Raw genomic sequence first — 25,043 nt, 5'->3', positions numbered from 1 at the left:
TCAATCTAGTTTTACTTTTCTTTTTTTTAATTATTCATAGGTTTGGTTGTCAATGGAAGTCCTGAGTCCTCTCTTGTTCAGTCATGTCCAATGCTTCGAGGCCTTATTTGGAGTTTTCTTGACAAAGTTCCTGGAGTGGTTTGCCATTTCCTTCTCCAGTTCATTTTACAGATGAGGAAACTGAGGCAAACAGGGTCACAAAGTGTCTAAGGCTGGATTTGAATTCAGGTCTTCCTGACTCTAGGTCCAGTGCTTTATACACTGCCCCACCTGGCTGTCTATGAATCCTCACTATTATTCCTATTCCACAAAATTTTTATCTCTTGTCGATTCTCCTTTGAGTTCTAGCAAGGACTGTTCCGAAATGATTCCTTTCTGTTGAGGCTATCAAATACTCCATTTTTTCTTCTCTTAAAAAATTCTCAAAAAAGTCACCTACTTTGCTGAGAAAATCAAGTCATCCACATGACTTCCTTCAACTGCCTTCGTCACCTCAGAATTCTTTGTAATTTTATGTTCTGGCTTTTTTTCCTTTCTCTTGTCTCTGGAGAATAAATATCCCTCTGCCTGACCACAGCTAACTGTACTACCCATATTAATGCTTCCTTCCTGTCCCCTCCAACTTTCTCTAGGACCACACTCCATTAGTTATCTTGCTTCATGGATCACTTTCTTATTCCCCATGAGTTCTTTACCTCCAGCCTACAAGTGTTTGGTGCGGTGGATAGTGCTAGGCGAGGAGTCAGGAAGACTGGTCTTTGTGGGTTCATATCTGACCTCAGACACTTACTAGTCATGTGACCCTGGGCAAGTCACTTAACCCTGTCTCAATTTCTCATCTGTAAAATGAGCAGGAGAAGGAAATGGCAAACAACTCCAGAATCATTGCCAAGGAAACCCCAAGTGGGGTCAAAAGCATCAGACATGACTGAAAATGACTAAACCAACAAAACAATAACAACAGATGTTTACTTTCCTATATCTTAAAAACATATTTTATTATTTTAATATGCCTTCACACTCACACACACACACACACACCCCACTTTACTCCTTTATGCTGCTTCTTTAAGGCACCAAGACAGAGTGATATAATGGAAACAGTATTGGGGTCAAGAGGCCTAGATTGGAGTCTCAATTCTGTACTTACTGGTTTTGTAACCACGAGCAAAGCATTTAACTTTATCATGTAACAAAGCACTTATCTCCATCTGTAAAATGCAGATATTAAAACTTGTACTAATCTATAGGGTTGCTTTTAGTGAAGTGCTTTGTAAACTAAACATTTAATTTATTATAGCTATTATTGTCATTTTATCTTTTTTTTACCAAATTTATTCAAGTAGTAGTTTGCATTCTCTTTGCACCTGCACTTCCTTTGTACCTATTCATTACTTAATTCTTTCACTCAGACTTGTATCTCAACCACTGTACCAAAATTATTTTCTTAGAGGTCAACTATGATCAGATGGCCAAATCCAATACCATTTTGTCAGTCCCCATTCTCCTTGACCTCCCTGTATTACTGCACATGTCGATCAGCCTTTCTTCCGTGAAATTCTGCCAGATCTTGGTTTCATGACACTGTAATACTTTGGTTACCATCCTGCCTCTAACCAGTTCTTTCGTTTCATTTTCTGACTCTACTTCCACCTCCTGTGTCCTCAAAAGGATTATCTCTCAGGGTTCTATTCTTAATCTTGTCCAGTTTTTTCTAACTATTATTCCCTCAGTGATCTCATAAACTCCCATAGTTTAATTTCTCCTCTGTATCAACAGGACTACCAAATCTGTACATCCAAACGTTAGCTCTCTTCTGAATCCCAGTTTTATATTTCCAAATGCCTGATTTGTGTTGCTCCTTAGATTTTTTCCTAGCACCTCATATTTAACAAGTCCAAACCAGATGTGTTGTATTCTCCCTACCAAAGAGTTCCACTTAACATTTTTCTGTTTCTATTAATTGTACCACCATTTTCCAGGGCTTGAAACCTTGGGTTAGCTTTGCTTCCCCTATCTCAGTTATCCTCAATTCTTGTGTCTTTCCTTTGTGGATTACCTTCAGTTTATCCTGTATATATTTTATTCATGCATAGTAGTTTGCATGTTTTCTCCTCCATTAGACTATGAATTTCTTGAGAGCAGGGACCATCGTTAGCCTTTCTTTGTATCCTTGGTGATCAGCATAGTGCCTGGAAAATAATAGTTGCTTGATAAATGTTTGTTGATTGACCCATGTATAATCAGTTGCTTCTATAGTGTATATATGTAAAATATATCTAATCATATGTATGTATTTTACATATACATATATATGTATGTGCATGTGTGTATTGTCATCTTCTTTTACTTCCCACTGCTACCACAATAGTGAATTATCCCTCACCTGACATAATTGGCCTTCCCATTTTTCTCCTGTATTTCTATCTGGCCTAATATTGCTGGAAGACTTACCTTTCCAAAGATTTCAACTTGTGGAACCACCTTGGCCTTTGATAGACCAGATTAGGTGCTCACTCCCTGCCCTTTCTCTTCATTTTCTGGACAATTCTAGCCATATATAACATCCCACACATATATTCCCACTTCCCAGATCCTCTTTATGTGTTGTCTTCTCCTATTAGAATGGAAGCATTTTGAGGACAAGTACTGTCTCACATACTTTCATTTTTATCCTTAATACTTATTAGGATTCCTGGTATATGGTAAATCCTTGATAAATGCTCTAACCTTCTATCTATATATCTATCTCATGTCAATCTTTCACACATAATGTTTCAATGGTCCTCTGTTGGTCACCAATTAATTTCATATTCTTTAGCCTAACGATCAATATAACTTTCATATTCTTTCCCCAAACTACATTTCCAGCCTTATCTCTCAATGCTCCTTATGTGTACCCTTGTGTTCTCTCTAAACAGATCTATTCATTTTCCCAACATGTCTACATTACTTCAAGTTTTCTCTTTTGTTCATGATGCTCCCTGTCCCTCACATACAAAACTGAAACTGAGTTTTCCTTACTGATTTCTCTAGATATTTTATGATAACTCTCTTAAGGTACTTGTAATATTCAGACTTCTATTACAATTATTTATGTAATTCTTTCTTCTATAATATGGAGCAGTGGAAAGTAATGATTTCTTTGAAGTCAGAAGACCTAGGTTTGAACTCCACCTCTAACACTTATTACCTGTATAACAACATTTTTTTAAACTTTCTGAGTCTCAGTTTCTTCATCTCTAAAATAAGAGGGTTAGACTAGATGAAACCCAGTTTCTGTTCCAGTTGTAAATGTATTATTCAACCCATCCCTGAGTAGAGTGTAAACCCAAAGATGTTAGGAAATGTCTTCAATATTTATATCTATCCTTTTGACACCTTGCACATTGATATGAAGCATTCAGTGAATATTTGGTGAATAGATTAATGAGCTACAAAGGAAAGTCATTCATAAATGAGATATAATTGGGGCAAAAAATACAAAACTAAAGCACTATAGAGAAGTAGTTATATAGGAATGATGGTCAAGAAGACAAACAGCAGGAGCTGATATAAAGCAGAGGCAGTAAACAGGAATTAATGTCAGGAAAAAGGTAGTGTAGACTATAATCCACTGGCTGAGAAAGTACAATGGAAAAGAGAAAGAATACTGGCTCTGGAGTAAGACAACCTGGGTTCAAAAACTCAGATTCCCCCTGACTTTGTGACCTTGGGCAAATCATTCCAACCTCTCTGGACATGGTTTCCTCATCTGTTAAATTAAGAGGTTGAGCTACATGGCCTCTGAGGTCTGTGATCCTGTGAAAGCAGAATCACATGTAATAAGAAGGAAAACCTTGGAAACCACTGATAGTCAAGTTTGACCTAGACCAAATTAAAATTTAATACAGAAATCACCACTAAAAATGTACCTGAACCCTTTTAAATGCCTCTTTATGCCTTTTGTTTTTCTGCTTTCATTCAACTCTAGCTTATGGTTTATTCTATGCTCATTTAACTGGAGGATCCTGATGTCTGTAAAAACATTTTTTAAGAATAGGTTAAAATAGTTTTAGATTTTCACGTGTAGGAATATGAATGTCCTCTGCTACTCAGGAAGCATTGGTCCCAATTGGCATGACAACCATTCTGGTTCCTTTTCATTTGTCAGTCAAAAGAGAGTCATTTTAGGAGAGCCTTTGATAGGTATTAAGGTAAATTGCCTTCTAAAAATGCCTCAGTACCTACCAGGAGAGAAAGTAACCCTAAGTCTCTTCCTGTTTGTCAAAAGTTTCATGTCCTTCTCTGTAGTTTTTTTTAATTAAATGTTCTTCTTCCTTTTTTTTAGTTCACATGGCATCTTGTTTTTTGATACCATATCTCATGTAATTTCTCTGTCTGCACAAAAAGGAGTGCACAAGGCAGATAACCAACATCTGTTTAAATATCTACTCTTTAAAACAAAAATAAGTGGAGGGATGGAGAGTGGAACATTGAATCAAGCCCACCATTGGCAGTAGTTTTTCTTTTGAACACATTTCCAGAAAATATTTTCCTAAAACATGGCTTTTCTAGATAAGCACTCTGATGGAAAGGCTCCATTTAGCCATGCCTTGAACATCAAAAAGCATATTTCACCATTGAAGTTAAGCTCCATTTCAGCAAGCAATTATTAAATGCCTGCTGTATGAAAGTCATTTTGCTAAACACTGGGAATCAAAAGAAAAATGAAAAAAAAATGGCCCTTTTCCTACAGCAATTTATATTCTAATGGAGAAATGAAATATAATACAATTAAAATATGCATGTAATAATTGGAAGTGGAGAAAGTGAGAGCTAATTATTGAATGGATTGAAAAAAGCTTCCTGTGGGATAAAGCTTAAGAACTGGGCTTTGAAATAAATTCAGGGATTCTAAAGTGGGAGATAGAGAGTGCATTTTGGACATGAGGAACATTGAATAGGCCAGTTGGGTTGAAATGTAGAATGTGTGAAGAAGGGTAATGTGTAACAAACCTGGAAAGGTAAGTTTAAATGAAGTCATAAAATTGTTCAAATGCCAAGCTGAGCAGTTTTTATTTTATCCTAGAGGAAGTAAGGAATCGGTGAAGTTTCTTAAAGAAGGGACCAAAATGGTCAGAATCATCCCCAGTGAATATTATTTTGGCTGTTGCGGAGAATGGATGGGAAAGGGGAAACTGGAAGCTGAGGGTCCATTTAGAAGGCTATCCAAGCAAAAAGTGATGAAAACCTGAATTGTGATGATAGAAGGCATGATTAAAGAGGAGGCTGGTGTGAGAGATGTGCGAGTATAATAGGGACTGAAAACTGATTATATATGGGCAACGAGAGCTTGAGTGGAGACTAAAAGATGACTCCACTGCTATAAACCTGGTTGACTTTCAGAAAATTAAATGGTGATGCCCTAACAGAAATAAAGAATTTTAAAGGAGAGAGAAGCTCTTGGGAGAAGAAAATGAGTAGTTTTGAACATGTTAAGTTTAATGGGCTTGTAGGAGGCCCATTTGCCAAGAAGCAATTGGTGAGGCAAGACTAAAGCTGAGTATGTAGCTCTGAGTCATCCACACAGTAAGAATAATCACAGATTTATTATTTGTCAGGGGCTACAAAGGTTATCTAGTCTAACCCATCTCTGAGAGGGAATCTACTTTATAACCCACAACAACCCACATCACATTTGGCCTCAGTTTAAAGACTTGGAGTGTTTGGAAATTCATTAAATTATAGGAGCTCATACCATGCAAACAATGTATGTTCAGTTATTCATCAAAAAGCAGAAAGGTCTTCTTGTTAATGACAACGATCTCTTACTTTGACATATGCTTTTTTCCCTTTCTTCAGAAAATGATGAGGTCATCAGTTTTTCATATGTTTATCCTGAGCATGGTGACTGTAGATGTCATTGTTGCTGCTAGCAACTACTACAAAGGAGAGAATTTCAGAAGACAATATGATGAGTTTTACCTGGCAGAGGTGAGCATATTGATGGTGACATCGAGATAATTTTTCAAATATGAAAATGAAGAATTCCCTGGTCCAATTTTCACTATAAAAACTCAGTGCCCTGGCTACAAAACTGATCCTTTCCCTTGAGAAAATTGATCCATGGCTATTTGGAAAAAGAAATGAGAATTGTTCATCTTTGGCTTAACGCAGCTAAGTGAACTGAAACTCAGTGTTCCACCCACATCATAGTCTTTGCTCTGAATCTCAAAAAAAAGACTACTCACTATATAACTGGGTGTTTTGGCTCTGGCATGAGTCTCGTTCCTATTTCTCCCCCAAACAGAATGCATCTTTCACCCCAGAGCTTCCTTCTGGCAACTAGTCCCAGAAAATGACCATAATCTCCATTTTCTCATCTAGATTATTGAAACAACCTCATAATTGGTTTCTTTGACTGAACTCTCTTATCACTCCAATTCATCCTACATGTTGGCATCATAGAGTCCTTACCACGCAATTCCCCTACTCAACCAGCTCTGGTGACTACTTGTTGTCTATAGGATAAAATATAAATACCTCTGCATAGTTTTTAAAGGTCCCTTTAAAAATCTGGCTCCAATCTATCTTTTCAGGTTCATTGGAAATTATTCCCTGACCTATACTATGTATTCCAGCTGATCTGGCCTTCTCCCTATTCTACACACACAGAACATTCTATCTCCTATCTCTCTAGCTTTGCACTGGCCATCCCTCATACCTTTAATGAATGTCTATCTTACCTCCACCTCATAGAGTGCCTCTCTTCCTATACAATACAACTCGAGCACCATCTTTGGCATGAATTCTTTCCTGATTCCCACCCCCAACTGTCAGTACCTTCCCTCCCAAAGTACTTTGTCTTCAACAACTTTGTATACATTTATATTAATTCACTTTATATTTATGTGATAGACATTTTATGTGTATTTTTGATGTTTGTTGGACTAGAATAGTTCCTTGCAAGTAGAGATTATTTTATTATTGGTGTTGTATACTCAGTGCCTAACACATAACACATATTAGGTGCATGCGTTGCTTAATAAATGCTTATTGGATGCTAGACCAGTGGCATTGTTGTAGGTTATGATATGAAGCTCATCTCAGCCAACCAGACGGCCTCCTGGTTGATGTAGGATTTTGGTTTTTTGCTTTTTCACATGAGCAGATCAAGTATTTTCATCATTTAATTAACTATACTTCTCCCCCCAATCTCTCATGAGCACAGGTATGAGTTAAGGTTCGTTAGATAAGTACCATATTGTTGCCAGAATATGTTTCTTTGTGTAACACATGGTACAACATTATGAGTAAGTGACATAATTACTAGTCTATAGAGCACTGCTCAGAATTTTATGAAACCTCCATTTTCTATAGCAACAAGACATAGCTTTTCTACCATATGTAGTACTATATATTTACTTTAATAATTGATTTGCTGAATATTAGTCAATGTGTCATTAAAGATATACAATTTTAAAAGATGTATATAATATGATTTTGCGGGTCATTTTTTCTAGATGAACATTTTTCGTGAATCTTTGATATCAGTAAATGGAAAATAACTTTTATTTCTAAAATGTGATTTATGAAATCTTCCTTTAAATAATTACAGCTCACAATTATATAGAACATTAAGGTTTATTAAACAATTTTCTTACAAGCCTGTGATGTAGATACTGAAAGTATCATCTCTATTTTTCGATGATATAACTGAGACTTAGTGACTCATGCAGCCTCAGACAACTAATATGTGCCAGAACAAGGAATCGAACCTAAGTCTGTGAACTACCAGACTGCTGCTATTTCCCCCTATATCATACCTCTCCTACAATAGCATATACTTTGTGAATGTACTCCATTATAAAAAATACAATATTTGAAAGTATTTTGGCATTGAATTTCAACTTTCATTAATTTATTGAACTCATGAGGATAGAACTCCCTCTATCAATATATATCACTGCCATTTCTGTTACTTATAGTTGTGGAGAAGTTGTTTTGGTCACCAAGAAGTTATGTGACTTGCCTAGGATCTTAGAGCCAGTATGTGTCAGTGGCAGAACTTGAACCCAAATATTCCTCACTTCCAAGGTCGGCCCCCTGTCCAGTGACACACTGCAGGCTTAAAATGAAAATGTAAACTTTTAAAAGTAGATAAATTTGATGTTAATTCTTTACATTATGAAGACATTTTAGATTCTAAGATACAATTTTCTTCAGGGTTTTTCAAATCTTGGTGCAGTCAAGTTTGATTTCCAGAAATACAACTTGCACGATATTTCAGGAAGATAAAAATTTCTTAAAGCAAGGCATACTTGTAGGAAATAGACATGTATGTGAATGTCAATTCATGGTTAATAGGTCACTAAAATTCCTTCCTTAGAATCCTTTCCTTATTGTTCAGGTTCTCTTTGACAGTATGCAAAAAAGCTGTCAACCAGCCTTCCTGAAGGTAGTTTCCTGAAACAAAATGTCATTGATAATGAACTTATGCTGGAATAGAGCTTCTGCAGACAAGGTGGTAGAGCTGCTAAATTGCTCATTTTCTATTAAATTTCTTATCAGCGTAACCAATATCCAAATGGTATAAAAATTTCCCTTCTGCTCGGAAAGTTTTTTCCCATTACATTGCCCTATTTTCAATTGATGTCAGTATCAGTCTTTCATGTCTTGCAGTACTTGATGTAGTGAAAAACATTTTTGTGACACTTTCTCAGATTTCAGGAAAAAGCTATAAATGGATTTCCAAATTTTTAAAAAAATTTCTTAAAACAGAGAATAGCAATAATACATATCCATATGTATGTATATGTGTATATACATATATGTGTTTATACATATATGTGTATATATACATACTATACATTTAAGTATGTGTAGTGTGCGTGTGTGTGTGTGTATGTATGTACTAGAATAAACCTTTATATTGATTCTTTGCCTCATGTATCTCCCTCATATTTAAAGTTATTCACTTCCCTGTGAAGGAAGGGGAAAGAGGCTTTGGGAGTCAAGTCTAAGACTAGCCCTCTGTTACAATGCATTAACCTAATGTTTATCTAGCAGTCTCTTCTACCAGCCTCAGCCCTTTGTATCACATCACCAATTTGAGCAGGAAGGGAAAAAAAGGCTGAGAATATCTGTCACAAAGACCCTGAACTAAAGCCATTCACTTTATTGCTTTGTATCTAACTCAGACACTAGCTGATTTGTTATTCGATATACAATTCATAAAAAGTTTTGTTATCTTGTTTCTCAGACTACAGCAGATTAGAAGCTAAAGGCAGAAAATGAAAGTCTTCAGAATAAGTCAACTCTATCAGCTCCTCCCGTAGCTGCTGATATATATTGTGAAAAGTGTGTGTTTAATGCTCCTAACATTCCCAGATGATGGCCTGACGTAGACAACCATAAAGAAGATGCAGAACTGTTTTACTATATAGTACAATAACGGTGGTTTATAATGGTGACCTTTAGTCGTCAGGCTCAAGCAATATATGATATAGTATTTTTTAAATGAGTATAGAGAAGATTCCATCAAAAATTGCTGAGAATAATGTTTTGGTATTTGAGGTAATATGTTTTTCATCTGGAAAATTTGCTTACAAGAAATACATTGTTTCCTGAAAAGGCTTGATTAGTTAGGGCCTGCTTGACAGTAGAAGAGTAGAGCACCTTTGAAATAAATTTAATTAGATGATTTTTAAAAACTATTTTTGTTGGTAAATACAATTTGGATGGATGCAAATACAGGAATTGTTATGTTAATGCTTAAAAGTAACTTTTTTTGCAATTAGTAAAAGACATGCATGATATTTTGCAATCCTACATTTCCACTGCCAAAGTAGCTATGTAATGAAATATATGGAATCTATATTCTTTTCAATTTATCCTCCATAAATGAATATTTGACTATGAAAATAGCTAGCTACAAAACTGACTTTTTTATCAACAGTGTGCTCATGGAGCAAACAAATATTTCCAAGTTCACTAGGTACTAATAGATTAGCAGCTGGAAAATAGTATTTCTATACATTTTGTAAAATTGAGTCTTAAAAAAAGAATATAAAATAATGGATTATTCCACGTTGAGCAAGATAGATTATATAATTTATTCGAGATGACTGTTTTTGAAGTATCAGAGCAAATGGGTTTTTACTGTAACTCTTGACATGTTCCATGAATAATATGGTCAACTGGAAAAGAAAAGAACAGGAAATGAATTGTGGTGTAGTTTATACCACCACGTATTTTAAGGTACTGTATAAATATCACTTAGTTAAATGAAATAATTAAAATTGAGACAGCGATTCTGTTTTAAAATAAAATTGGATCTTATAAAAACCTTTATCCAATTACAGAAGATCCAAACATGAAAGTTATATCTACTTAATTTATCTTTTTGTAATGACTTGCTTAGTTAATTGATTAACTTTCAGATGTAGCTATGAAATTAATATTTTAAAATGTTGACCTGCACCATCCTAAAATGAAACCCAAAGCTAAGTTATGGAGAATTGATATTGGTCTTACAAAGGAAAAATGAATCAAATTGAAACTTCTGAAATAGGAATTTACACCATTACTTTAATCATGACAGATCTCTTTGCCTTACCTTCCGTACCTTCTATGTTTCTATATCTACAAAGTGTTGGGAAGCAAACAATTTTTATTAGCATTATTAAATTTTTAAGAATTCATGTTAATTTAAAATTGATTTTAATTTTTTGACGTGAAGAGTTTCAAGACAATTATAGTTAGAACTATTTGAATATTGTATAAGAATATTGAAGTACAGGACACTGGGAAGTGTGGATGTGGTTTTCTAGCACCATTAAAAGTTCATTTAATTTTTAACAACCATAGAGTGTTGTTTAAATTCTGTGAAAGAGGATTCTCTTAATGGGAGTTATGTGCCTCATCTAGCATTACTGATTATTAATTTGTTTTATTTAATATTGAGAAAATTTTATTTTTAGTGCCTGGAGTCAGGAAGACTTGAATTCAAATTTCACCTCAGACACTGTAGAAGCTTTGCAAGTCTGGTCAAATCACTTTACTTGTTTGCATCAGTTTCCTCAACAATGAAATGGGTGTCAGAATAGCATCTACCTCACAAGATTGTTGTGAGAATCAAATGAGATAATACTTATTTAAAAAAATTAACACAGTGCCTGGCACATTTTAGATGTTAAAGAAATACCTATTCCCCTCCCTTGTCTCTATGCCTTTTACATTTCTTTATCACCAAAGTGTTACTATTCTTTTTAGTGCTGACAGAAGATCCCCAGGCCCATAAAGGGACCTGTAATGAAAGAGTCTGATACACCAATTAAAAACATTTATAGTTTGAAAGAAGACTTATAAGGGAAAGAAGATCTACGAGGGAGAAAGAGTTCTCAGTTGCTCAAAAGGTAGTTAGAAAAGGATGAGATAGTATAGTTTCTAGAGGCTTTTGTGCAGGAAGCAGAGAATTAAGGGAGAAGACATCTACAGACACAATAAGCCAGGCAGCTTGTTTAGAAACTTCCAAGCTAGGTTTTGAGTCTGCAGCTTCTGTTCAAGGTTGACTCTGAGATGATCAAAGCTGGTTCTGTGGTTTCTGGCAGCTGTAGTTATCTCCAGATTCAGCTGGAGTTCACTTGCAAAGGATCACTGTTATGTCCAGCAGCTCTGAGCCTCAGAAATTTTTCTAATTGGCTGGTTGTTCCCCTGTGAAGAAGGGAAGTTCTAACATAGTATAGTCATTACAGAGCCCATGTCAACACTAGGAAGAAAACCACTTATGGGGGTTCCTGGGTGGCACAGTGGATAGAGTACCTGGCCTGAAGTTAGGAAGACTTATCTTCCTGAGTTCAAACTTGGCCTCAGATATTTAGCATCTGTGTGATATCGGATAAGTCATTTAACCCTATTTTCCTCAGTTTCCTCTTCTGTAAAATGAGCTAGAATAGGAAACGGCAAATCACTCCAGTATGTTTGCCAAGAAAACCCCAAATGGGATCACAAAGACTCAAGCTCAGCTGAAATGACTGAACTAAAACAAATCACTTAGGTAATTAGTAAATGGTTACATTATCCTATGGCAATACAACTTGCTGTAACAACAATCCAGCTAGCAGCTGCTGTTGAGGTGTAAGACCTAACAAGACCAGCAACAAGAGCTGCCAGGACAGATTCTTTTGATCTGCTTTACTAAGGAAAGTAGCTTTAAGGGGTTAACAATCTCACTTTAATCCAACATATAAATATCATTCACTTAGTTCAGGAGGAAAAGCCAGCATCCTGAACTTCAGAACAAATACAAATAGAAATTACAAATATCAACAGACAGACCTTGTCTGATTCAAATTACAAGTTACAATTACAAGTTACCAGGGTTTAACAAAGTCCCAACATCTGAGTTTACAAGCAGGGTGGGGGGGGTGCTCTTAACAATGGCTGCTCAGAGTCTCTTCAAGTGACATGACACTCTTCCAGTGAGTGAGAGCCCCCAAACAAAACATCTGGGTTTCTTCAAAGCCAGGGGGCTCCTTAACAGCTAGCCAGAGTCTCCACATCAACACTTCTCCAATGAGTGAGCCCCAGACAAAATGCTAACTTCTGAGTTATTATACTCTGTTCAAGGCTCGAAGGATTCATGCCTAATCAGCAAAAGGGTTTGAGCCTGGAGTTTTGCATCTAGTAAGACTTAAACCAGTAAAAAAAAAAAAGTCCCACCTTAATTACCAATACACTTGCAAAGAACATTAACAACTAGGGACATCAAGAAAGGTTTTCTGTGGGAGGTGGGTGACGCATGACCTGAGTCTTGAAGAAAGCCAGGAATTCTAAGAGGAAAAGGTGAAGAGTGGAAGAGTGAGTGTCAGCCTGAGAGCAAAGACGTGGAAGGAGGAGATTTAAGCCTGGCATCAGGCAATAGACGGTAGGCCAATAGAGATGGAAGGAACAGTGCACAAAAGAGAATAATGAGAAACAAACCTGGAAAGTTAGGCTTTGTGACATTGTTAAGCACTTTATGATTGGAAGACACCTTCTAGTTACTCAAGTATGAAGGATCAAAGATATTCTTTAAAAGGTAATAGACTCTAATATTAAGGTCTCTGAAACAATATATTTGTGCAACTCTTTTAGAAACATATTTTTAAATAGATTCCCCACAGGCTACATAATAATTCACATTCCTAAAGGCTTCCTTTCATAAAACATTTTACATATGAGAAAACCTGGTTTTATTTCTATATACACCTAAATTGAAACAGTTAAATAACAACAAAATATTCTATAATTGAGGAATTAGTTAAAATTAATTATGAAAAATGAATAATTTACTTGGCAACATTAAAGGAAATTATCCTTTAGATCTATATCCCTTTACCACTTATATTTGCTTTCATAATATCCATCTATTGGAAACTTTTCTTCTTTATTTAAAGATTAATTTCTGCACTTTCTCTTTGAATGTGTTTTGTTTCATGGTGTTTGTTAAAATGAGGTAACATAAAAGAATTCATTAATTTCTGTGTTTCTAAAACTTAATACCCTCATTTTAGTCTCATTAATCACATGCAGTGACCAAATTGAGAGAAGTTATCCCATCACATTTGAGCTTCACTCCTTGACATTATCATTAGGCTTAATTAAGTTTTCTCTGAAACGTCAGTTAAGAGATTTCTTGTGACAGTAATATAATTTGAATGTCTAGACAACTCAGGAAGTTTTCTGGTTGGGGATACTGAACTCTAAAAGGACCAGAGTATCCTAACATAAGAGGCAACTCATCAAGTGTCAGGAAGAATGTATAATGGAAAGCACACTGACTCTTGAGCAAAGGACTGGAATTCAAGTTCTTTCTAATTGCTTACTGTCTATGTGACCATAGGCAAATCCTTAGGCCTTACTTTTCCTGATCAGTAAAATTATGGGAGGGCTTCCAGGTCTACATCTATGATCTTTCATCTCTAAAGTCCTCTTCCTAGTTGCATACTCAACTTGATTTTTTTGGTTAGGAATTGATGGATAAATGACCCTAGAATGATAGAGGACTTTTTAATCTTAATTTTAATTTAAAAGGAATGAATGACTATTGAATCATTATTTCTAGCATTTTGTGAAAATGACTGAATTCACTTTTTCATGTATAGTGACCCAACATGAGTTATCAGTATTTTTCCATGAATTTTACAGTAGAGACTACTGTTTGAAATTCTGAATGATAAATTGTAAATAATTTTCAATATGTAAACAATAAACATTTTATTTTTGCTAGTGTTAGATGATGGCCGACAAATTTGTAATTTTCCATTTGTCAATTATCACTGAAATTTAATTGTGCCACAGCTTTCCCAAATGTTTTAATTGAATTGAATTATTTAATTTATATTAAAATGTTATTTCTCTTAATTTTTAATTTTTTTTCACATATTTCAGTATCTACAATCTAGTTATTACTATGCTCTACAGCTTCACAAACCAAATACGATGAATTGCTTTTGGAAAAAAAGACATTTAAGTTAATTTCTCAACCTCTTTTGCTCTAACAATATTTTCCATATGACCATATTGTATGGAGAGCAGGTAAATGTCAAGAAATTCTTCAATGCTAACTTTTGCCTTACTGTATATTGCACTCAGGCCGTATAGGTTTATCATGGTCTGGTCCATAAGAATAATAACAAGTTACTCACATGATATGAATTTTTTAGTGATGAAATATAAGAAATATAATTTCTTCATCTATAAGTAACCTATAAGCAAAGTAACCTTACAGGGGTACTATGCCATGTTTTCCTTGGAATTTTCACTTTAGAATGAGGCAGAGAGTTTGCAGGGAGGCGGGGCAGGCAGGGAGAGAAAGTAAGCTTTCTTCCAGAGAGTCAGATGCTTCTGTTATCTTTCAGGTGTTGTAGAAAATAGATTATAGGGCTGGAAGTCAAGAAAACCTGAGTTAAAATCCTGCCACAGATGCTTGTTAGGTCTGTGACCTTGAATAAGTCATTTAAACTCTCTGAGTTTCAGTTTCTTCATCTAAGAAGAGATTATGCTCATTGGCCTCTAAGTTCTCTTCTATCTCTAAATTTTTGATCTCATGATTATTAAGAAAAAAATACCAAGGATTTAGGAAGGTTGTTGAGAGAGAACAGAGATCCTCTGAAGAGAGAACCCTGTACATGTCACACTAAACTATTACTCTTTCCAATATAGTATTGTTAACAAAAAGCACAAAATGTAGGGTCAGAAGATCTGAGGTTTACCACCACAGAGTACCTATGTGAAATCGCTTCATATTTCTTAGCCCCAGGTCCTCATCTGGTAAAGGAGTATAACTGTTTTGAAGATCAGGTGGAGAAGAGGATATTTTACTTTGTTTTTGAGAAGGTTGTTGTGAAGCAGATATGCTTTGTTGCCTATAAAGTCCCATCTGAAAGTGAGATTATTATGTATTCTTCTTTCTGAGTCCTCACATTTATGGCACTATTTCAACTAAAGAATGCCATTCTGTATTTATACATTATAATATATAACATATATGTTATATATATATATATATATATATACATATTTATAAATCATAGTTTTCATCTGCCACAAATGCAATGAATTCACTATTTATTTTGGGGAATAAATGGGGAAGTATTTTTGGGAAGGGATAGCAACCTTGTGTTTCTAAAATAAAGATAATAATTAGAAAATTCTATACCTTCATAGCAAGTTATAAATATTCTGCCTATATTGGAAAGTATCACTTTTCCCCATTGCCTCTGAGTTAATTCTAAATATTATGCAGGCATCTAAAGCAATATATTTTTCACAACAAAATCAGACAGTAGATGTGTTTCCTAATGTCTCCTGTGAAATTTCATAAGTCAGGAAGAACCAATAACCATCTTATAAATGCAAAGACAGGTGTTTAATGTTAACCAGATTTTATGTAAATCATTTTATATATTTTTAATTATTAGTGTTGTGGGTGTCTGAAAAGTATAAAGTTTTCCCACAGAACAAATAAAAATGCAGATGGTGCTGCCTACACATTTTCATTATGAATTAAAATTCTTTCATATACGTTCATTTTATTCCTGTTGATTGCATACTGAAAATTAATAAAGTGAATAGGTGCATTGGTATATAATAAAATTCATGATAATATATTGAGATATACTTCCTAGCTTTATTTGATTAAACATGTTATGCCAATGAAGACAAGGAGAGAATATCTCCAATTTGGAGAAGTTGGAGCAGGGTTAGCCTTGCTAAATTTTAGAAATATTAAAATTGTAAATTATTCTTCTGCATTTTTAAAAAGTGATATTTCTAAAAATTAAAAAAGTTTAAGTTTTATTTAAAAACTTAAAAGTTAGACATGTTATGATAATGAAATCTAGGAGAGGATATCTCCAGTTGGGAGAGGTTGCAGCAGGGAAAGCATTGCTAAATTTTAGGAGTGCTAAACTTATAAATTATTCTTTTGCATTTTTAAAAATGGGATATTTCTAAAAAATTCTGCATTGAAAAGCTTAGTGGAATTTTCTGCTTATCATGTGCAGATCTTAGATTTCCTTCAAGATCCAAGCCAAATATAATCTCTTCCATGAAGTCTTTCCTCATTTTCCCTGAGCCAGAAGTAATCTCTCCATTCCCTGAATTAACTATAAATAGTTCTTTGTATCTACTTTACTTCTTTCAGTTTACATTTCACCCTAGGATGATAGTTATTTTTTTTAAAAAAAATTTTTTTCTCCTTATACTAAGCCATGAATGTCATGAAAACAGATTTTTTTTAAAAAATGTGGTCCACATACATAGTACCTCAAACATTAATACTTAATGGTTATTAAATAAATGAATCCTAATCATGTTCCACATCATGGGAGATTTTAGATTTTGGTAACAATCTGGTATTTAACATCCTGTAGAGAAGAAATCTAGGAAGACTAGGACTAGGCCCTCACTTCCCCTTTATTTGTGGTTTAAGGCTCTAATTTCTCAATGAAATATATCATGCCTACTAAATTAAAATATTTGCATTTTCTACTTTTTGTCTATGGGCAGTTTCACCCTCCGGTTCACTTCTCCTCTCTTTTCTCTTCCTTGAAAATGGAGTCATCCATTCCACAGAGCCAATAAAAACAAAAACATAATATTTGGACATATAGTCTTCAATGCCAATACATACCAAATAGCAAGGTAATTTTTTGAAACAAAGTTAAATGACAGAGATAAAATAGACTTGCATAGTTTTTTCTACCACTAATGTGTTTCCTACTCTTTGTGTAAACAAACAAAGGGTTTAGAATAGATAAATTAATAAATAGATGAAATAAATATCACTTCTATGATTCCAGACATCACAATTTCTATACTTATTCTTCTGGTCCAAAAGAGTGTATTCCTGATATTACATAACTTTTAAAATTATTTATCTATTCCCAGTTGTTCACAACTTTGAGAGAATGTCTAAAGAAACTTGAGCTTCAGCAAGAATCAAGTATGTGTATATACAAGAATCTCTAATCTCAACAGTTCTTTAATTGATGATGAAATTATTTTAATATTTAAAGTCGATAATAAATTGCAACATAACTTGCTGAAACCTTAAAACTGACATATTGATTGATTGGTACTCTAGGTTGGTCCAGTCTATTAAAGTTTATTATCTAATCAATATGTATCTAAACTTTGAGTTTTTTTACCTCTTTTAAAGACTAAAATTCAAGGTCTTTGTTAGACTACCTTGGTTTCAGCTTGTACTGACTAAAGTTCATTTGTTCTGAATGCTTAAGTTGTGTTGCTGCAAATCATAGTTCTGGGTTCAGACATCAGTATTTCTTTTCTTTCATAATTATTCTACCAGGTGGCCTTTACAGTCCTGTTTGATTTGGAAGCTCTTCTGAAAATCTGGTGTTTGGGATTTACTGGCTATATTAGCTCATCTCTCCACAAATTTGAACTACTACTGGTAATTGGAACTACTCTTCATGTTTATCCAGATCTCTATCACTCACAATTCACATACTTTCAGGTAATGAAAATAATTTCTTATATTTTCCTCTTTATGATGTTGTTATTCAGTTTTCACTTCAATACTTTACTCTGTATGATTTTCTTATCCATAGGTGAATTTGATAAACACCTTATTATAGCAGCTAGTAAATTAAGAGTGCTTCTATTTATAGACATTTAATGCCTAAAGATTCATCAAAAGGAGACATTCAGTAAGCATTTATTAAGTGTTTACTATATTCCAGGCATGGTGCTAGATGTGGAGAATAGAAAGAAGTGCAAAACAATCCCTGCTGTGTAGGAACCCAAATTCTAATAGAGGCGGCAATGTGTAAATAACTAACAATACATAGATGCATACATACATACATCATAAACACATATACAATATATGGAGGGTCATCCCATGGGAGAACAGGCCATCAGGAAAGGCATCCTACAGAAGTTGAATTTTGAACTGAGTCTTAAAGGAAGGTAAGAAAACTAAGAGTTGAAGGTGAGATGGAGAAGATTCTAGAAACAAAGACATCCAGTGCAAAATCCTGAAGAGAAGAGAAATTGGCATATCCTGTTTGAGGAGTAGTATGTAGCTGAGTATAGCTAGATAATAGAGTACATGGAGGGGAGTATAGTGTAAGAAGACATAAAGAATTATAGAAAAGGGACAGATTGATTGCTTAAAAAATTTACTTCTCAAAAAAAGGAGTTTATATATGGTCCTGGAGATAATCTGCAATTATTGGGCTTTCTTGTGTAAGGGAATGACTGTCACCCCATTTAGGTATGAAATTACCTTACATTCAGGAAAATCACTTGAGAGCTGAGTGGATTATTGATTGTGGTAGGAAGAGATTAAAGGCAGAGAGATAAATTAGAAAGCCTGAACTAGTATAGTGGCTAATTGAGTAGAGAGAAGGGAACTTAGAAGAGGGATGCTATGAAGGTAAGCAAGGAATAATTTGATGACATTGCATAGGTGGGATAAATAGAACTGGGGAGTTGAGCATGAAACTTGGGTTATGAACCTAGGTGACTAGGAGGATGGTAGTACCCTTAACAGTAAGGCAAGTTCAAAACTATTAAGGGAGAATATTGGGGAAAAGATAACAAGTTTTGTTTTAGTATTGTTGAGTTTAAGATACCTATAGGATAGCTAATTTGATATGTCCAAAAATGGGATTATGGAGTTAGCCCAGAACAGACTAGGATATAGACATCTGGGAATGATCTGCCTAAAGATGATAATAGAATCCATGGAGTGGATATATCCACCAAATGATAGAGACAAAAGAGATGAAACCTGAGGCTAGTGCCTTGAGGAACACTCTCATTTAAAGGATATGACATGGATGAATATGTAGCTAAATAGCCTGAGAAAGAATGGTCAGACACATTGGAAGAGAAACAAAAGACTATATCATCATTAAAAAAATCTAGAAAGAGAGAGTATATCGTTGGAGAAGGTTAAAAAAAATCTATCGAATGCTTCAGGGAGGATAAGGATGAGGACTGAGAAAAAACCATGAGATTTGGCTATTATGAGGTCATTTAGTGAATGTTCTTGCCCCATTAGTAATGCAGATTTAGATATGATGACAGACTAAAGTTATAGATGTGATGCTCTACAGTTATGTCAAACTCAAATAGAAACAAATCCCTGTGGACCGCATACTGACTTAGAAAAACACAAATTAACATTATCCATGTTGTCTTGTATTTTTATTTATTTGGCAAATGAAGATTTCCTCTGTTATATTTCAACTGGGTTCAGCTCACTTGGGAGTTTTGGTGACCTTTGAGCTATGAGTTTGACATAACTGTAGAACAAAATTCAAGGTTTTTGATTGCCTTACCTGGGTTCAGTTCTTTTCAGGATAGGGTCTCTTCATAATTTGAGAATAGAAATACTAAATCATATTCCATTTTCTACTTATCATCTAGCTTGTAATTATCTACTCTAGTATAGCATTGAATTCAAGCTTTTAGTGAATATCTGGTTTTAGTCTTTATAGGAGGGAGGATGAGGAAAAATTAAGTGCAGTTCTTAAATAAAAAATATTAATCTTGTTAATTATTCAAGATTTCTATTAATTACAAAATTCTTAGTGATTTTGAATTATAAGAAGTTCATTTAGAATATTATTAATTATTAAATAGAATAAATATTCTGTTTCTTTGAAATTTCTGAAATGACAGTTTCTAATTTGCTTCTATAATTTACAGTTCTGTAGGGCCACAAATAAATACATAAATTCACAACACAATAGATAAAAAGAAGCAGCCCTCTCTGATTTATGATATATGGATATAGATATAGATTTAGCTAGCTGGCTAGATATTTGCACTATATATGTATATTAATATGATATGTTAGCATACGTAACTCCAGAGGTTGAAAGCATGGTGGAGATAATTCAGGAGAATATCAGTAAAGACAAAATTAGAAAAATATCATTTATATTACAGATAGGGAGTAAATATGTGCAAGTTGGAGGAAAGAGATCACAAACATATCATAGAAGCTTGGGATTCAGTTCCCCAATGCTTTAGCACACTACACTTCACATGGTTGGTGCTTAATAAAAGCTTTTTGACTTATTCAATGTTTGGACTACTCATTCTACCAAAGGGAGTACAGCAAAATAAATGCTTGCTCTCCTTTTATGGCAAATACATCTTTCAAAAGTTGGAGGAAGAAGTCAGTGGAATTTTACTTCTAGATGCTATTCTCATGGACATGGAGGAATTTATTCCTGAAGTAGAAATGATAGTAACCTTATGGCAAGTGGAGAGAAGGAAATATCCAAATGGTACAGAAAGAAGGAAAAACAACAATATGACATGTGCCCTAGATTTGGGGAGAATAAATTGAAAGAGTTTATAACAAGGATAGATAGCATGCCCATAACTAAAAATTCTACAGGAAAAGTTGTCTTGGTAGACATGGAAAGATCTTAAGAATGAATTTTTTTTAAAAAAATTTAGTATCTTAGTTTCCCACAGTTACATGTAAAAACAATTTTTAGCATTCATTTTTGAAATTTTGAATTCCAAATTCTCTCCCTTCCTGCTTCCTTAGAACCCATCATTGAGAAGGCAAGCAATTCATTATAGGTCATGCAAAACATTTCCACATTTGTCATGTTATGAAAGAAAACATAGACAAAAATAAAACTGAAGAAAAAGAAAGTTTAAAAAAGCATGCTTCAATCTGTATTCAGGCACCATCAGTGCTTTCTATGGAGATGGACAGCTCCTTTCATCATAGCTCCGTTGGAGGTATCTTGGATCATTGTATTACTGAGAATAGCTAAGTCATTCACAGCTGATCATTTTACAACATTTCTGTTACTTTGTGCACAGTACATTTCACTTTGCATCAGCTCATTTAAGTCTTTTTGATCTTTTTTTTTTTTTTTTGGAGAGGGGAAGGCAAGACAATTGGTGTTAAGTGACTTGCCCAAGGTCATGCAGCTAGTACTTGTGTCAAGTGTTTGAGACTGGATTTGAACTCAGGTCCTCCTGACTCCAGGGCCGGTGCTCTACTCACTGCATTGCCTAGCTGCCCTGCTTTCTGAGTTTTTCTAAGAGCATCCTGCTTATCATTTCTTGTAGCACAATAATATTTCATCACAATCACATACCACATTTTGTTCAGCCATTCCCCAGTTGATGGCCATCCTCAATTTCCAATTCTTTGATACCAGAAAAGAGCTGTTATAAATATTTTTGTACATATAGGCCCTTTTCCTTTTTTAAAATAAATTTTAGGATATGGACCTAGAAGTAGTATTACTAAGTCAAAGGGTATATGAATGGTTTTATAGGCCTTTGGGCATAGTTCCAAATTACCCCACAAAGTGGTTGAATCAGCTTACAACCCCACCAGCAATGCATTAATGTCTCATTTTTTCCACATCCCCTCCAACATTTGTCATTTTCTTTTTTTGTCCTATTAGACAGTCTAATATGTATGAGGCAGTACCTCAGAATTGTTTTAATTTACATTTCTCTAATCAATAGTAAGTTAGAGCATGTTTTCATGTGGCTATAGATAGCTTTAATTACTTTCTGACTGTGATTCTATGGCACTTGGATTGTTTCTGGCAGGTTGGAATATTCTCTCCTTAACCTGGGAGCTCTGAAATTTGGTTATAATATTCATGGGACATTACAATTTGGGATCTCTTTCAGGAGGTGACTAGTGGATTCTTTCAATTTCTGTTTTACCTTCTGGTTCTAGAATATCAGTGCAGTTTTCCTTGGTAATTTCTTCAAAGTTGATTTCTAGGCTCCTTTTTTTATGAAGGCTTTCAGGTAGTCCAATAATTTTTAAATTATCTCTCCTGGCTCTATTTTCCAGTTCTTTTCCCAATGAGATATTTCACATCATTCTTTTTTTGTTCTTTTGGTTTTGTTTTATTGTTTCTTGATTTCTCATAAAGTCATTAGTTTCCATTTGCTCCATTCTAATTTTTAAGGAATTTTCTTCAGTGATCTTTTGTACCTCCTTTTCCATTTGGACAATTCTACTTTTAAAGGAGTTTACAAATATAAACTAAAAGATTAGTTAACAAATTCATTCAAACTCTTTGTGCATGTAACTATGCTTTTATTTATCTTGTATAGTCCTAGAGATACCTAAAGTATAACCTATAGTAAGTTTGTATATGGATTCATTTCTAGGGCAGTGGTTGAAAAATTCAAGACAACTAACAAGAGAAAAATGATTATTAACTTATAACATATTTTTTTTCTCTTAAAGGAACTCATACACACATGTGGTATAGACATACTATAAACTTTGAATACCTTTTCAAAAGTGATCCACATGTGTGTATAAGCATATGAAATATATATTATATATGATACAGAGATAGAGCTATGAGCCTATAAGATGGGATGACATTGAAACTATTATATAGATTTCTATATTGACACAGGCAGTGTTCCATATTAAATTGAGTGGTAGACTTTGATTTAGGAAGATCTAGGTTCAAGTTTCTCTTTGAACTTCAGTAATTGTGTTACAAAAGGCAGCTTCTCTGAACCTCAGCTAGCAATTTTCTAAGATTAAAAATTACCAGTAGATTGTGGCACCTTATCAATAGAGTTCTGATGCAGGGATTTTTTACAGTGGGAAAACCCCACATCTTTGATGTACTGATGTACAGTACAAAAGTTAATAATTACTTGAAATCATCTCAGAATGTTGGCGAATCATTTTTGTGTATTAGAAACTCTGTGATTAATTCCAGTTCTGTACTTGGTAATTTTACTCCATGACCTATGAATATGTCATATGTCAGTATTCATTCATTTTGAAGATAATTATTGAGCATTTACCAGTTTGTAAAGAATCTTCTACTTGTGAGAAGAATGTAGTCTAAACACAGTGTAAAGTGTTTATATGTATAAATGTATACATGCATACACATGTACACATGCATGCATCAGTACTTAAATATGCATATATGTACATAGAATGATTCTAAGGGACACTAAGAGATTAAATGACCTACTTAGTGTCACAGCCAGTATGTGGCAGAGGCAGGTCATAATGCCTAGTCTTCTTGGCACTGAAGTCAACTCTCTCCTCTGTTATGCCATGCTGCTTCTTCATTATTTTCATAGTATATTTAATTATCTAAACATAGACTTCAAAATTTGATATCTTAGTGAAAAATAATGCCTGATGATATTTCTAGCCCAAAACTTTAGCATAAGTTTATTTTTTCCCAATTTTTAACATTTTTATTTAAATTTTTGAGTTTCAAATTCTATCCCTCTCTATTCCCTTCCTCCCTCCCTCCCTGAGATGGTAAGCAATCAGATATAGGTTTTACATGTGTGATTATATAAAACATTGCATATTCATCATTTTGTACAAGAAAACTCAAGTAAGGGAAAAATAGCATGCTTCAGCCTGTTTTCAGTCAATATCAGTTCTTCCTCTAGGGTCAGAAAGTATGCTTCATCATTAGTCCTTTTGGACTGCCTTGAATTACTACATTACTGAAAATAACTAAGTCATTCACAGGTCTTCATCTAACAATGTTGCTATTACTGTATACAATGTTCTCCTGGTTCTGTTCACTTCACTATGCATCAGTTCATGTAAGTCTTTCCAGGTTTTTCTGAAATCATCCTGCTTATCATTTCTTTTCAGCATACTTTTGAAAGTTACAATTCACTATGTTCCTATCCCCCCACCTTGATATCTAATGGACTAAATGACTCTTTTATCATTTTGTTTTGTTTGTTTTCACGGAAATATCATGATATAAGTTGTTCTATAACTCTCACAATTAAAAGAAAAGGAATAGTTATATGGGGACACATAGTAGTGGTAGGTTGGATATTAAATGTTGAGATGATACGAAGAGCATTTGAGAAGAGGGTGCTTTTTCCAAGCCAGAATTCCATTGAATTTGTTACTTTGACCTTTGATGGCAAAGACATATACGTATTTCAAAATTAATTCCATTCATTGTTTCATTTTCACAGCAGTATTAGCTCATCAACACCTTTGTATCTAGTGTCTCAGTATGTTTGGTGCTTGAGATTTCAGAATACAGAGTCAGTGACATTTTGGCATTTTAATATTTTGTTGACCTTTAGAATTATAATTTAAAAATCTTAATGTAGGTTATGGTTAGGTGGTTTGGCATATTTATTACTCTGCAAAAGATCATTTTGCTTCTTTTCTAGTGAAATAATTAGGAATTATCTAGATTTAATATTTTTAAAAGCACCTGTGACATTTTAGTACATATAAAACTAGGGACAGGGACAAAATCTGTGATTTCATTGGTTCAACAAACTTCCTCTATCATTGTAGTTCAGTACCTTCTCTGAAACTGTAGTCTTAAAGCAGGATTTCTTAACATTTTTTGTCAGTAAATAAATACATATTTATTAAGTGCCTCCTATGTGCCAGGCACTGTACTAAGCACTGGGGAATACAAATACAAAAATTAAAGATGTTCTCTGCCCCTCGAGGAGCTTACATCTGATGGGGTAGACAGCACACGAAAGGAAACTGAAAAGTGTGT

At 34.2% G+C, this 25,043-nt stretch overlaps 1 protein-coding gene across 2 annotated transcripts in view; it reads left to right on the top strand.

The window, feature by feature from the left end:
• The window catches only part of NALCN (sodium leak channel, non-selective), a 502,757-nt gene that overhangs the window by 237,679 nt on the left and 240,035 nt on the right, over window positions 1–25,043 (top strand). For both annotated transcript variants that reach the window (XM_036757854.1, XM_036757853.1), the window contains 2 exons: window positions 5,845–5,976; window positions 17,840–18,007. In XM_036757854.1, the coding sequence (XP_036613749.1) occupies window positions 5,845–5,976; window positions 17,840–18,007 (300 nt within the window). The remainder of the gene's footprint in view (window positions 1–5,844; window positions 5,977–17,839; window positions 18,008–25,043) is intronic.

The sequence above is a fragment of the Trichosurus vulpecula genome, chromosome 4 (assembly GCF_011100635.1).
Source record: "Trichosurus vulpecula isolate mTriVul1 chromosome 4, mTriVul1.pri, whole genome shotgun sequence".
Taxonomy (NCBI): Eukaryota; Metazoa; Chordata; class Mammalia; order Diprotodontia; family Phalangeridae; genus Trichosurus; species Trichosurus vulpecula.
The sequence above is the reverse complement of the archived record's forward strand: the minus strand, read 5'-3'. Positions and strand labels throughout refer to the sequence as shown.